The sequence below is a fragment of the Aureobasidium melanogenum genome (assembly GCF_000721775.1).
Source record: "Aureobasidium melanogenum CBS 110374 unplaced genomic scaffold scaffold_6, whole genome shotgun sequence".
NCBI lineage: Eukaryota > Fungi > Ascomycota > Dothideomycetes > Dothideales > Saccotheciaceae > Aureobasidium > Aureobasidium melanogenum.
This window is the reverse complement of record NW_024470058.1, coordinates 589,195-604,331: the sequence shown is the minus strand read 5'-3', so window position 1 is coordinate 604,331 and position 15,137 is coordinate 589,195. Positions and strand designations below refer to the sequence as shown.

General features: G+C 50.4%; 6 protein-coding genes across 6 annotated transcripts; 4 read left to right on the top strand and 2 right to left on the bottom strand.

Annotated features, from left to right (window-relative positions):
• Positions 1–121: 121 nt before the first annotated feature.
• Positions 122–1,298, top strand: M437DRAFT_74114 (phospho-2-dehydro-3-deoxyheptonate aldolase-like protein; the record flags this gene model as incomplete). The annotated part of the gene is made up of 2 exons (XM_041026177.1): positions 122–962; positions 1,018–1,298. 2 exons carry the CDS (start codon positions 122–124, stop codon positions 1,296–1,298), a joined length of 1,122 nt encoding a protein of 373 aa, XP_040881306.1.
• A 312-nt stretch (positions 1,299–1,610) lies between these two features.
• On the bottom strand, positions 1,611–2,261 carry M437DRAFT_74113 (Got1-domain-containing protein; the record flags this gene model as incomplete). The annotated part of the gene is made up of 5 exons (XM_041026176.1): positions 1,611–1,919; positions 1,973–1,988; positions 2,043–2,091; positions 2,153–2,179; positions 2,231–2,261. The coding sequence occupies 5 exons, from the start codon at positions 2,259–2,261 to the stop codon at positions 1,611–1,613; spliced, it is 432 nt and encodes a 143-aa protein (XP_040881305.1).
• A 230-nt stretch (positions 2,262–2,491) lies between these two features.
• On the top strand, positions 2,492–4,363 carry M437DRAFT_83221 (uncharacterized protein; the record flags this gene model as incomplete). Its single annotated transcript, XM_041027894.1, has 2 exons — positions 2,492–2,736; positions 2,797–4,363. The coding sequence occupies 2 exons, from the start codon at positions 2,492–2,494 to the stop codon at positions 4,361–4,363; spliced, it is 1,812 nt and encodes a 603-aa protein (XP_040881304.1).
• A 2,201-nt stretch (positions 4,364–6,564) lies between these two features.
• On the top strand, positions 6,565–10,191 carry M437DRAFT_83220 (uncharacterized protein; the record flags this gene model as incomplete). The annotated part of the gene is made up of 1 exon (XM_041027893.1): positions 6,565–10,191. One exon carries the CDS (start codon positions 6,565–6,567, stop codon positions 10,189–10,191), a length of 3,627 nt encoding a protein of 1,208 aa, XP_040881303.1.
• A 489-nt stretch (positions 10,192–10,680) lies between these two features.
• M437DRAFT_64830 (uncharacterized protein) lies at positions 10,681–12,245 on the top strand (the record flags this gene model as incomplete). The annotated part of the gene is made up of 3 exons (XM_041024490.1): positions 10,681–10,816; positions 10,885–11,912; positions 11,973–12,245. 3 exons carry the CDS (start codon positions 10,681–10,683, stop codon positions 12,243–12,245), a joined length of 1,437 nt encoding a protein of 478 aa, XP_040881302.1.
• A 470-nt stretch (positions 12,246–12,715) lies between these two features.
• Positions 12,716–14,361, bottom strand: M437DRAFT_64829 (uncharacterized protein; the record flags this gene model as incomplete). The annotated part of the gene is made up of 3 exons (XM_041024489.1): positions 12,716–13,576; positions 13,765–13,793; positions 14,019–14,361. 3 exons carry the CDS (start codon positions 14,359–14,361, stop codon positions 12,716–12,718), a joined length of 1,233 nt encoding a protein of 410 aa, XP_040881301.1.
• Between the last annotated feature and the right edge of the window lie 776 nt (positions 14,362–15,137).

Here is a 15,137-nt window from a genome sequence, read left to right as displayed (position 1 = left end):
AGAGCCGCCCGCCATCGGCTTGCAACGCGGCCCGATTGCCATTTCTTTTCCACAATAATTGACTACAGTCATCCAGTCATCCCACTTTGTTTGACATTCAGCACATTCACACACAGCAAACATGGCCGGCCCCAACATCGATGCCCAGCAGCTGCGCGAGTCCCAGAACGACGACACTCGCGTCTTGGGCTACGACCCTCTAATTTCTCCCGAACTTTTGTCCTCCGAGATCCCCGCTACCCAGGTCGCTCTCGACGCCGTCAAGAAGGGCCGTCGCGAAGCCCAGGCCATTATTCACAAGGAGGATGACCGTCTTCTCGTCATGTGCGGTCCCTGCTCGCTGCACGACCCCGAAGCTGCTGTCGAGTACTGCGGTCGTCTGAAGAAGCTCGCCGACGAGCTCCAAGATGACCTCTGCATCATTATGCGCGCCTACCTCGAGAAGCCCCGTACCACTGTCGGCTGGAAGGGCCTGATCAACGACCCCGACCTCGACGAGAGCTACAAGATCAACAAGGGTCTGCGCGTCTCTCGCCAGCTCTTCTGCGACCTGACCAGCCAGGGCATGCCTATTGCCAGCGAAATGCTCGACACCATCTCTCCTCAGTTCCTTGCAGACCTCATCTCCCTCGGTGCCATTGGCGCCCGTACCACCGAGTCTCAGCTGCACAGAGAGCTTGCCTCTGGTCTGTCTTTCCCTATGGGCTTCAAGAACGGTACCGACGGCAGCTTGGGTGTCGCCGTTGACGCCATTGGCTCTGCCGCTGCTAAGCACTACTTCATGGGTGTCACCAAGCAAGGTCTTGCTGCCATCACAAAGACTACCGGAAACAAGGACTGCTTCGTCATCCTCAGAGGTGGAACCAAGGGTACCAACTACGACGCCGAGAATGTCAAGAAGTGCAGAGAGGCCCTGGCCAAGAAGAACCTGCCAGAGGTCATGATGATTGACTGCTCGCACGGTAAGCAAGCCAAGCTTGTCATTTCCAGGATTCGAAAGCTAATAATTGCCTGCAGGAAACTCCCTCAAGGACCACCGCAACCAGCCCAAGGTCGCCAAGACTATCTCAGAGCAGCTTCGCGCCGGCGAGGACGGTATCGTTGGTGTCATGATCGAGTCTCACCTCAACGAAGGCAACCAGAAGGTTCCTGCCGAGGGTCCCTCTGGCCTCAAGAGAGGTGTCAGTATCACCGACGCCTGCATCAACTGGGAGACGACCGTCGACGTCCTCAAGGACCTTGCCGAGGGCGTCAGAGCCAGAAGACAGGTCAAGAAGTCGACCACCAACGGTCATTAAACGAGACGAGCATACGAACGGAGTCCTGGGATTTTCAAAAAGCGTATCTTTTCTTGGATGTTTAGGTATACACGGGGTTTTATATCGAGCCGTTTTTCTCTCAGTCATGACCAATATTTCGTGCCAATGGCTTTGCACAGGGCGGTAATACGAACTTGTGCTTCTTGAATTTGTCGTTCGTCGTGAATCGTGAAGTTCATCGTGTCTTTGTCCTGTGGCCTGCTTTCTGCTATCATGACAACAGACCAGTTGTCTGCAAGGCAATCGAAGTGTCCTGCGGTATGTCTTATAATGCGCAAGCTCTTTCATCCGCTAGACAGGCAGATCCTTATTCTTGTTTCCCTCTCCAGCCTTCTCGCCAGCCTTTTGCAGACCCCTCGCAAGGTATGGACCCACGACTGGGATATTGTACGCAAATCCAGCTATCGTCTTGAAGAACTCGCCAAACAGTATGAAGATTCCGTAAATCTCGACGAGGAACCCGATCAATGGCCAGCGAAGGAGGATGAGGATGATGCCTGCGACGAAAGCTGCCGTGCCCTTGATTTTTTGGCGGCGCGCGAAGAAGAGGAAGGTTCGTTGGACTCCGAGTAGTAGGGTTATACCGGCCAAGAAGAGGATCTGTGGACGTTTGTGAGTGCTGCACCAGTGGTTGCGGGTGTGGATGAGCGTACGTTTCCCATGGCCAACCTATTTGTTTCTTGGTTAGCTGTCTTGCTGTAGAGGACAAGTGGTGGAACGTACATTGCGCGATCAAAGAACATTATGACACCTCCAATCAGGAAGAAGCCTCCTATGTTGACAATCAGAGCTGCTCGTGCAATGAATGCGACTTTGCGCACACTCTCACCTACCGCCGGAGCAAAAGGCAACCCCAATCTCTACATTTGAATTAGCATGGAACACACGGCGAGCTGATGTTGTATACATACTCTGGGAGTCTGAGAGCCACATTGTAGGCATCTTGGCGATCGGTTTGGTGGTAGTTGACTTAGTCTTGTGCGATAGGGTGAGAAAGTTGAAGGGCTTCAAGATGGAAAGTCAGACACAGCCTCCAGGGAGACGTTCCGCGCGTCGCGAAAGCGACAAAGCGAATTTCCTCCTCGGACAACTACCCTCCTTTTCCGATTCAGCGACCTTTCGAGCCGCCCTCTTCAAATGCTCTGAAACGTGGTTGATTGAGCATCGCTGCAATGGGCATACCACATTTGACGCACTCGCTATCACCCTATGGCGATAAAGTTGTTCTACCGCAAAATCCAGCAAACCACGAAAATGCAATCATCGATGGACCCAGTCTAGCATACCATGTCTTCTATGTGTGTATAGCTCGTAGAACAAGCGCAAGAAATGCTTTCGAAGCCACTCCGACGTACCAAGAGTTGGGCCAGGCTGCTGTAAACTGGCTCGAGCAAATCGAGCAGTACGGATTAAAAATGTATGTCGACCACTGGGGTCTATTCAGAGTAAGTGGCTGATTTTTCTTTTCTTCATGTAGTAAATCAGTCTTCTTCGACGGCTTGTTGCCGTTGTCCAAACAAAGCACTAGATTGTCGAGATTGCAGAGCTATGCGAATCAGCTTGTCACTTTCAAGGCGCTGAACAAGGAAGACTTGCCTTCTCGCATGGATATTGTGCAGTCATCGAAATTTGATGTCTTGACTGCAGTCGTTTCTTCAAATCGACTCAAAGCTCTTCCTGCCCCACCGTTCTTGGTTCCTGCAGTCATCGAAATGCTTCTTGAAAGCCGTTTCAGCTCTCTTGTCTCGGTCATTCCTGGTGAGGCGGATGCTTACTGCGCAGATGCCGCCAGAAAATACGGTGGTGTCATTTTCACCAGTGACTCAGATCTTTTGGTCCATGATCTAGGAGAATCTGGAAAAGTGATACTTTTTCGAGATCTCGAGACTATTCACTTACCGAGTCGGGGAAAGTGTCTTAAGACTCAGGAGTACCACCCAGCTGCTATCGCCAAGCGGTTCGAACTCCCAAATCTGGTCAAATTGGCATTCTTCATGGCCCAGGATCATCACAAGAGTCTTACCGAGAACACCAGACTTGCAGCAAAGAATACGCCAATGTCTGCTGGATTTGCAGAGTTTGCAGAAGAATACGGATCTCTTCCTAAGTTATCCAAACTGGCGATGACAAGGAGCATGAACGAAACAAAGACAGTAGAAGCGCTTAGTCGACTCGATCCAAGGATCTCTGAGATTGTCCATTTGGTTCGTGTAAAGGAAGTCCAAGAAGCGCCTTCAGATCTGCAGGACTCTGAAAATCTCAACATGTACCTCCCATTCATCATCGATGATCCGACGAGAACATCTGCATGGCGATCTGACGTTTCTATCCGTGCTCAGGCGTACTCGCTGTTACATGTACTAAACTCGAGCGTTACACAAGTCACCGAATTTGAGCGAAAGGGCACTCGTGTGGCAGGGACAGTAGTTGAACTGGACACCACAACCGACCCAAGTACGATGCTAGAGGACTGCTTGAAAGCTCTGCAGCAAGATCTGGCACAGCATTCATCGCTATCCAGGGCGGCCAGATGGCGTGCTGTGGCAATGAAACTCGTCTGTCAATCAAACCTCGACAACGACAAACCTCCACCACTAAGCAGCGATATCAGCAGACTTGTCACAGGGTCACGCGAGGGCGTTCTATCTTGGTCATTCATTCATGCCAGCGGTCAAATGCAGGCATCTCTCTACTCGCTGAGAATGCTATCCCAAATCTCCACTATCGTACACAATCTCCTCGAAGGCACGAGTCAAGAAATTCTCTCGCCGTTACAAAAGCTCATCACTTTGCTTCACGATCTGCCTAGCCTGCGGGAACTTCTCGACGAGAAGACGTCGAAGGTTGATGGCGAGGCTGAAGCTGCTAGAGCGGCTGTGTTGAGCACATTGCAAAGCTTGGGTATCACTCAAGATACAGCAGAAACGTCGACGAAGAAGAAAAAGAAAAGAAAGAAGAAGGGGGAACATACCGGTGATCGTACGCCTCCTGGCGTGGCATGGAGATCCAAAAACATGTTCAGCAATCTCGCACAAAAAGACTGAGCAGCTCGAGATATGAGGTCACTCGTGCACCGCTACGATCAAACGCTTCGAACGATTGGGAATGTCTGTGCAAGCTTGCTTCATCACAAGACTCCTTCTCTGCATGCTTATCCAACTGTGCGGCCTTGGGTCCGGTTCGCAACGAGGCTCTAGGGCTGGAGGTTATAGACCGTTCTGCATGATGATGACAAGAGCTCAGCGGCCATTAGGGTAGGATCTTCAGGAGTGGCCTGGCTCGTATCCCAACTTTCGCCTCTGTTCGCAACTATGGTCACTTTTTAGACAGTACCATCTCTGCGCAGATACAAATGTTCCAAAAGTGCCAGGAATTCCATCATGATCCATTGTGAACAGGCATACCGACACAGTGTTTATGTTTTTCAGCTTATTTCTCAAAGTGACACACTCCAGATTTACCCCCACACTTTTCACACAGATCTACATAAACCCGTTTGATCTATACGGACAATCTCCAAACGGATGGAAATAAACAGCGTGAGGTGGACTTGTCTCCTATCAGCTTTTGCCAGTTGAAAGAATCCAGATCGTCGTGGGAGTGCCCAGATTATGTATCGAAAGCTGTCAATCATTGTGAATCATGCATCGGAGAATTTTAGACTCGAGGATGTACAGTAAATTGAAGGAGAAGCTTGGTCACTGATCTTCCGGCTGCTAAACGTGCTTTACGCAACGAATTTTCAGGTGCAACAACCATGTGTGTTGACCAGAAGAGCTTGTCTATCAGATTCAAACTTTACCAGAGCCTTACAATTATTGTCTCAGCTGTCAACATGAGATGAATGGTGGGAAAGCACAGCGAAGTTAAAAATTGTCTTTTGTAACGTCCCGCTGTTGGTGTTTGGCCGTTGCAGGACCCTGCGCTTGAGCCATGGATTTGTTTACTTCTGAATCACACGGCTTGTCTGGCTTGCTGCTGGCGGCATGGCTGCTTGCATTGACATGGAAGGCCTAGGGGTCTGTCGGGGTCAGAGGCTGAAGCAATGGGGCCAAGGGTAAGTTGACACATGGTCAAGAAAGTAGGTTTCGAAACTCGACAGGCTTTCTCAGAAGCTGTCATGCAAATGCAATGAAGGCAGATGCTTTTCGACTAGGCGAGTCAAACTTGACGGCTTCTGCGGCCCGCCGAAGAGGCTTCTTCTCTCCGCGGCTCGGGCCAATCATGTCGCATGACCGCCATGCCCAGGAACGTGGTTCGTTCAATTTCTACCCCTGAGCCAAGCACAATCAGGGCCATGACTGCCATGCCACGACCGGGATGTTGGATTGCTTTACTGTTTGACGGCGTCGCCTAATCGCGATGGCGATGCGGGAGACTTGTTGCGTGTTAGCCACGGTGGTTAGAGATATACAAGCCATGACGAAGCGGAGGAGATGACGGTTCGGCAGGCACTTGAGGATATGAACAAAGTTGCTTTAGGTTGCGTCGTTGTTCCCAAACGTCACGACCAAGCTGAAACAGATGGTCGGCTTTCTTGCAGTGTGGTGGGCAGGCTAATGTGCAAAGGAATTTGCCTCGACAGAAGGTCAATGGGATATTAAGGAGTGCCTCTGTCTTCTCATATCTCGATTCTCGAGACCGTTCGCTCAAAAGACGTTTTGGCTTTGGGAATATACAATTCCGATCAGCACAAGGGCGGCAACGGTAGAGACAAGCGCGTGGAGAGAGTAATCTGCACTTTCCGCCGTGAAACGAAGTCTGTGCCACCGACCTACTCTACTCGATTCTTTCGTGACTGATTCGAGTCAGACTCGATCAGATCCCCTTCTGCTTTCTCTTTCATTCACTTGTTCCGCCGCATCTCTCGACCGACGCTCATTTTTTGGCCATTCACTCGACTTTCGCCCATCGTCAATTTCCAGTCAACATTCCTTACCCCCGTCTACTTAGGAACCCCCACCACACATCTACTCAACCATAGCCCCTCGACGGCCGCCTGCGTTTCCGACCATTGCTCCGTTCGCGCGTTTGTTTCCTGTCGTACCGACTGCATTCGAGCCACTGGCTGGCTTATCCGCTCAATCGCCCTCCGTTTGCCTTTGCATGCCTCACAAACTCCTGCGCTCAACTCCTGGTTTGACCGCTCCATGGTGTGAGAGTAGTTCGACACTTTGAAGAGTCAATTCTCAGCTTCCACCACCAATCGCCCCGATATTGTAAACTCCGCTGGAAACCACCCAGCATGCACCGATTTCTCGGCAAGAAGAACGGCGATGCCGCGTCTAGCCCGCTATCACCACCCACAACAAGCAGTAAGAAGTGGAAGAAGAACAAGAAAGATGTTGTGGAGGAGAAACCAGAGCTTGATCTAGGATCTGCCCTGCCGTCAATTGACGACTTCCGCACCAGTCTTATCATGCCCAATCTCTCGACTAGATTCAGTATGCTCCGAGAGCAAGACGACCCAAACTCGTTGCTCGGAAAGGCCTCAGATGATAGTGTCCTGCAGCCTCAACGCAACTCTCGTCTCCTCGACTTCGGCTTCTCATCCAACAACCTCAACGACATCGCTGAGGTTGCCTCGATTAACAGCTCTATCCGCCCACCATTCGCTCTCGACCGAACTGGCTCTTTTGCATCCGAAGAAGGCTATGGAACCGACAACAACTCTAATCCTGATGGCAGCGTCATGAGCCGTGCTCGTCCTGGAGAAGGCAACGTGCTGTTCGGTGGTCGCCAGAAGGTCTACAAGATCGCCACAGGTTCCGCAAAAAGCATAGGAGGCAACAGCGAACGTGGTATGGGAAGGATGGTTTACGATGATGATCTAAATATGTCGGCTTTCCAGAAGTACAGGCAGCAAGAAAGAGAGAGACTGCTTGCGATGGGCGCCGATTGGGACAGTGATAGCGCTCTATTGTCTCCTGAAACCGATCCTGAACATCGTGCATCGGACGATCTACCTAAGGGACTTGGTTTGTCTGGCACGGAGACTGGCTTCTCATTCCTCAAGCGCAACAGCGATTCGACGACAAATTCAATTCCTTCTCAGGATCTCTCTGCATCAACGGCAACATCGGTTGCCTCGCAATCTATTGGAACTGCCATCTCTACTCCTGCAACAGTACCGAAAACATCACCGAATCCTACTGGACCTGGACTGGAACGCTCCATGACCAAGCGTCGTTTGTACGAGCAAGGTCTAAATCAACACATCCAAGATCAACAAGCCTCGACCATATCGCGTTTGAACTCGATCAATCAGCGACAACGTGCTCCCACGCTACCATCTGCTCTCAATCACTCTAGAAGCATTGGAAACTTGCAGGATCGTCGCGCCTATAAGCCATATGCACTGAACAATACCACCACTAGTCCGCAACTCAGAAGTGGCATGGCTCCACTCAACACACTGGTCTCAAAGGTAGCTTCCAGCACTTCTAGTCCAACGGTCTCCAGCTATCCACAATCTCCCATCAGCCCCGTCATTCCCGAGACTGAGGAGTACCAAGTCTTGCAATCAGCTCTCGAACAAAGCGACCACGGAAAGGCAACTGCTCTAGGCATGTTCAACAAGCCAGCTCAACAATTCGATGAGCAGCAGTATCTCAAGCGACAAATACAAATGGGTCAGGCTAAGAGTGAGTCCCCTATCGATACTCCAGTCAAATTGTCACCAGTCAGTCAGTCAGAGACCCCTCCACAGGTCCAGGCAGAGCAACCACCGCTTAGCAAGTTCTCAACGAGAGAAGGTGCTACTTCGAGACAGGCGTCGGTAGAGCACAATCCTCAAGACTCTCGTGCAGCTCACTTTGACTCTATTAGACAGAACAACTTCTCACGAGCATCTCAGCGATCTCGTTCTCGTTCTGTTTCGAAAGCGGGATCCATTGCTACTACTGCCCCCGAGCCACCGGTCAACGCTGCACTCGCCGTGTTCCAACGCGCTGCTATGCAGAACCGTGTTGCTCACGGAGACTCTCCAGAGCAAGCAGCAGTCGCAACATTTGACAACAACAACCGCACATTCTTTGGCGATAGTGACGACGAGGATGAGGACGAGAGCTATGCACCTTCGGCGCCTGCTGCCGGACGCTATGGGGCTACTTACCAACCGCCTGCCTCGCAACACCCCGCTCTCCGTAATGACTATCTTCCCGAGGTAGATGAAGAAGAGGAAGAGGAAGAACGCAAAGGCTTCCCATTCCCCGAACCATCTATCAACATCGCCTCCACTGAGGCTGGTGCTGAAGACATCGACTCGCCCACGATTGGCGTACATGAAGGCATTGGTGGCATGATCAGTCAGCATTTGCGCAACAGAAGTGATACCTCTTCCATCTATCCTCCTCACGCACCATATGCCGATCGCGCCTCGACGGTTAGCCGGAACACTTACTCAGATCGCCGACTCTCTGGTAATTCAAGCGCCTGGAATATCGACGAGCTTGACAACTACTACGGAGATATTCCATCGCGCATTTCGACAAATTCTGCTACCACTGCGTCGCAAGGACAGGGACTTCACCCACTGCCTTTGAAGACAAACGGCTCAAGGCCATCGACCTCTGATGATAATGTTGGAAACGTTCCATGGCATCCAGCACACAACCGCGATGCTAGCACTGCAACTCAAGCAGAACGCGAGGCCTTTGCCAACGAACTCGAAGCTCGTAAGAAGGCCATCCAAGAGAAGATGAAGAGCATTGTCGAGAGTGAAAGTCGTGGACCAAGTCCTGGCCCAAGCGCAAGCGGTGCCCTCAAGGCGTTTGGTATGCTGAAAAGCAGGCCCAGTCAGGAGACCATGAATCTGAGACAGACCAATAGCTCAAGGCTCGGTCTGGGTCTTTCTGGTGCACATCCTGCTGAGCGCAACCCAAGCTATGAGGACAAGCTACCTCAATCAACGAATGCCGGCGCACAATGGCCTCTTGGTCCTGGACCTATAATGCCAAGTGCCAGGCAGCAGGCAGACAGCGAAATCGGCCGTACACCTCCGCAGCAAGCCAGAGAACGATCACGCAATCGATCGGGTTCTGATGCTTCTCGAGCACGCTCACGAAGTCGCAACCGTGGTGAGATCGGTACGGCGGTGAGTGTTGGCGCCGACACTCCACCTGCCATGCCTGCACAGAGACCCTCACCCGAGATCAACCAATATAGATCGCCGTCTACAGAGCCCAGAGGCCGCCTTAGAAGCAACAGTAGAGCTGCAGGCCTGCATTCTAGCGCAAGACCATCCATCGGTCCATCGCCTTCACAATCACCAGCAAGCTTCAATTCGGTCATGTCTCCTCCTCTAGGCACCACTTCATCAGTGTCAAGGCCTCCATTGCCAAAGCAAGCTCCTGCAGTGTTGCCTTCCGTACCTCTTGGCAAGCCTAGAGGAGAGTTGTTGCGCAAGAAGACCATCAACAAATTCGATATCTCAGAGCCCACTCTTGTGTCATCCACATCAAACATTGATACCGTCGACTTGCCTCCTGGAGCTTCGCTCAAGAACGGTATGGATGAGATCTACGCCATTGAGCAAGCAGCAGTAGTTTCTCGTCGTCGCAAGTTGTTTGGCTTCGGTAGAGATGGCTCGTCGGATAGAGAGAAGACTCCCGACAGTGTCACATCACCGCCTTTGAATGGATTCAGCTCACCGCCGATGAGACCTATCGTGCCGTCATTCGGATCGCAAGAGCACATGGGTTCGCGCAAGCCTTCTGCTGAAGCCGGCGCTCAACATCCCCCACTTCGCGTAAAGCAGAGCTTCGAGACCAGCCACACACAACACACTACCCATACAGCACAGACAGCAGCAAGCAGCGCGCGCTTCGATGCTATTGGTTCCCCTGTCCTCAATGAGGCAGGCATGTTCTAAATCGGCATTTCACGTGGTCTGCTTGACTCAGTTCATTCTTACGATATCTCTTATTATTAATCTCCATTGTGAGGGAGGAAAGAGGAGGACTTTCTTTCTGTTCATATATCTAGGGAATGCAAAAAGAAGATGACGTTTTTGCAGGAGTTATTAGGAGCAAGGAGGAAAGGGATCAAAATGGTGGAGCAAGACATGGGTATTTAGTTTTTGTCTTCTCTTTTGTTGTTTTACTCTTGCACGATACCTCTTTACGCAGTTTGATCTTGAATCTACTTTTTCGCTCAAAAGAATGTCTGTATGTCAGTGCAGTGGGTGACGTTTGTGATGAGGACCTTAAGAATAGAGTGGAACGCGTGCTGCAGCGTGAGAGCGTGTTGGACGTGTCAGGGTGACCCCGGATTTCAGCTTTACGGGTATCTTGCCATGTCAACAAGACTTGTTTGTAAATTGTAACGTCTTTGCTCCTTCATCTTGCATCAACAAGCAAACATGGCGAACCGCATGCATGCCACGCCTATGGACTTCCAGTACGAGAATGGAACAGGTCCTTTAGATGAACGATCACCCTTTGCCCAAGTAGGACGCAACTCGCAGCGCAACAACGTCAACACAAACGACAAGAAACGTACGTCCCATGAGCTCGCGTGTGATCAAACCAAGGTCCACTTCAGAGGTGACTAATGGTATTAACAGGTAGCTACGCAGTCTTTGGATCGCCAAACAAGTCAACATTTCCCAGCCTTCGCGAACCCGCTTCTCAGCCACACTTTTTCTCGTCGCCCAAACCTCTGCCTGCTCTGCCCCCGTCTATGCGAAACAACCCCTTGTTCTCTACTCCAAGGAAGCTGGATGTTGATGACTTTGCATCTTCTGGCGGCGAGACTCCCAAATCACCTGAGCGCAACGACGTCGATAGTGACGCTACTCCCGATATGAGCCTGAGATCAAAGTTCTCCAACCTGGATACTATGAGCAAGCCAGTCTTTACTGCTGGAGGAAAGAAAGAGAAGGAAAAGGACTCGATGTCACGCCGTCAGAGTTGGTGGAAGGGTTTCAAGGATCTGGCTTCATCACCACGTTCAAAGGATGACTATGCCCATGGAGCCGAGCGCAAGATTATGAAGAGAAGGAGCAAGGAGCAGCAAGCTCTGGTACCTCGAAGAGACAGCATCTCAGACTCTGAGACAGAAGTAAAGCAGATCCAAGTCGCCAAGCCACGCAAGGTGAGCAGCAAACAGGATAAGAGCCTGGACAAGCCCGCACCACCTCAAGAGCAACAGCAACATCAGCAGCAGCAGCAACAACAATACCCGCAGACCCCCAACAAGCACTGGACCGTAACTTTGTTCGAGTTCATCACCGCACATCCAACATTACCTCACGTCCTCTCCTTCTACGCACAACTACTTCTCAACATGTTCCTTATCGGCAGCATAATGTATATTCTGTACAGTTTCTGGGCTACCATCCGTGGCGATGTCGACAAGAAGACAAGCATCGCTGTGGCCGAGGTGCTTGCGCAGATGGCCGCTTGCGCAAGAGATTACAACCAAAATCGCTGCGATCCTGCAACTCGCGCACCAGTTCTGGAGAATGCTTGTAACAACTGGGAGCAGTGCATGAATCAGAATCCTCAAAATGTTGGTCGTGCGAGGATTAGTGCTCATGCATTTGCCGAAATCTTCAACAGCTTCATCGAGCCCATCTCGTACAAAGCTATGGTAAGTTGTCCCTTTACTCTGAATCCCGATGGAAGTTGCTCTGACCGACGGCATGATTAGGTGTTCACGGTCCTCTTGATCTTTGTAACCATTGCTGGTTCCAACTTTGCATTCAGCGTCTTCCGCGACAAGGCTGCTGAGAATGCTAGTGCTCAGCATCATCACTACTACAATGGTGCTCCCCCGCCTACTCCTCAACACTCGTACAACCCTGCACTGGAATGGAACAACAACCCTTATCAGCAAGGCCAGCAGTTGGGACTCGAACCAGCGGCTAGCCAGTACGCAGCAGACCGAGAGACATCTCCAGTGAGGAGACTGCAGTTCCGCTGAGCCCTCTTTTCGTTTCGATCTTCTTTACAGAACAAAATACCTTCCTCGACGGCATGTGGAAGAGCTTTCTCTACCTCTTCTACTTTTCTTATCCCATCTTCGTTTTGGCCCAGTTTGTTTCACGAAAATTTTTGATATGATTGCACTCTCCAGCACGCACAAGGCGCTTGTTCCCCCTTTTTTTTGGTCGAGGAAAATCGAAGGATGCGGTAAAAATTCATGGTTTCCTTTTTCGTATCGAGGCGCGTCTTTTACTGAGATTATGAGCAGCATAAAGTCCAACAGCATTTCTGTGTTTGCATTTACAAGTCTATCTTCTTTTCTCTCGTTTCTAGTGATGGGACATGTTGATGTGTGAAAGCTGTGATAATGCAGAGAAGCTTGCTGGGAAAGAGGGGTCCCGGTTAAGAGCTGGTCAGTTGGATAGCTCTCTCTGGACCTTTCTCGAGTCTCGGGATGATTGTGTGTTCTCACACTTTTCCTTGTGCCTCTTGTGGCTCTGGGATGCGATGCCAGGTTGTGCACTCCAGAGACCCAGCCTCTTGCTCTGCGATATCGTGAGAGCCAAATCTTGTCCTGAAATACCACAGACCTTCTCTTAATAACGTCCATGTAGCAAACCCTTCGACAGCTCCCCTAGGCACCGCTACAGCCGCCAGTCGACATAACTGCCATAGGCTAAAGAGACTGAACCCATCCATCGCATACGCGCCTGTCTTGGACGCTAACCCTCTCTCCAAGCTAACAAAGAAAACAAGCAGATTTGTCGGAAAAGAAGGTGAAGATCGCTCTCGTGTGGCTTCCCTTGCTTTCTTGTCCTCCATAGCTTCTAAAGCTTCTGCGGAGTCTGGCTTTGCTTCTTCTTGCCGTGTAGGCAGATGTTTTTCAGGTTCTGAGGTTTTTTGCTGTTTTGCAGAAAGTGGTAGGTTGAGAAACCAGAGAAGCAAATTACAGAAGCGGTCGTTCCAGGGGATACCAAAGAAGGAGAGGGAAAATGAGACAAGGACGTCCATGGCTGAGAGCAAAGAAAGTTGTATGCTGACAAGAAGGGTGACGATGAGGGTGTGGGCGAGGATTGAGTGGACTTCGGACACAGTTTGATTTGGGAGTATAGCTTGTAGGGCTCGGACGAGCATCGTGAAGACACCCATCGTTGGTTTAGTTGAAGGAGAGTTTGATGAGAGTTGAGGTTCTGTTGAGTGTCTTGAGGAGGTGCGATGATGGAGGATATCGCTGGGTATATGTATCGTGTGTGGCATGGTTGTTCTCCCTTGCTTCATGCGCAAGCCAGCTTCTCTTGCTTCGCCTTGTGCTATGACTAGTAAATTCAGCTATCGCAATACACAGTGTGTTTCAGGAAAGAGGCATTGTCCATTGAGACGTGAATACTCAAGAGTTCTCCATGGAATACACCTCAAATACCTCGATGACTGTGCATCTTCACAGCTCTGTATGTCCCTCAGTGATATCATGAGAGTTGATCACCGCAATCAGTCTTCTGTATGCCCACAGCTCAGACCTCAACAAACTCAGGCTCTCTTGCTCCGTCTGTATGATAATCAGTAGATGCAGCTACTGAAATGCAGAGTATCTTCTGGGAAACGAGGACTGTCCATTGAGAGACTTGAACTTCACAGCTCTCGGTGGAACACATCTCTAACACACAAATGACTGTACACCATAAGCGTCCCTCAGTGGACTTTTGAGAGCTCATTCAGGCCAATCTTCTGTATCCTTCATACGCCAACCTCAACATCGCCAACACAATCACACCTTCAACACATCCCTTAGCCGTTAGACCTAGAAACTCATCGAAACCAAGAGGACGGTAGTTCGAGCCAGCTTGTATCTGCTCGTAGAGAACACAACCAAAGTGCAGTATCAAGGCGAGAAGCCCAGCAAGTATTTTCTGACCGTGCGTGATCTTTTGCCTTTGCCTTGGAGTTGAAGGTAATTCGATATTGTAGAGCGATATGAACCCATCAAAGAGGAGGACGCCAAATGGTAAGGCGAGTCTTATGCTGATGAAACAGAGTAATGTGAGGGAGGCCGCTAGAGCCAGTATTGTTGCTGTGATAGCTATGCTCGTTGAGAGGATTGATAGTATCATGTCCATTTTGAGGATTACTGTGGTTCAGAATCCAGATTGTCTTTGCGTCTTGATTGTGTGGTTCGATAAGGTGTTGCTCGCTGGTAATGACTTGTATTTATGTTTGCTGCGATGAACGGTGTTTTGTTCTGTACGGACGGTCGGCACGTCGCCTCCGATGCGATTCTCTGAATCCTTCATGAAGCTTGCCAGACCTATTCCGCGCTCCGTCATCAGGTGTGCTTAATTGGCATCAACAGCGGCGAGAATGAACAATTTTTTTTTTTTTAGAAGCATAAGGTAAGCTTCTGATCAAAGGTATTTCTGAAAGTCTCATGGGCATTCCTTCAAGTTTATCACAATTTGTTACTCTCGCGCCTTACAACTTCTGCATCCATCGCGAAAGAGCAAGGCCAACCTTAGCACGCAAGAAGCTGCGCTCACACATCGATGAAGGCTCGAGGACCCTTACGGAGGACGAATAGCAACTAGAAAATCAAAGTATTGGTCGTGAGCAGAATGAAAGAGTGTCTCGGCTGCGGGAAAGCCGCGTCGTTTGCCTTCCGCTGGATTTTCCACCAAAAAGCCTTTTTTTTTGCTTTGCGGATGAACCTTTCTCTTTCTACACACCTTTACACACCTCTACACACCTCTAAAAATCCAGAGAAAATTGTAGTCGCAAACAGCCTAGGCTCATGGCCGTCTGGGTGCCGTTCGAAGACAGAAGGTCCCGGAAGGTGACCAAAATACCACCACAAGCACCAGGCTTCACTCCCATGCATTTCTATACTCAAGAAAACTGA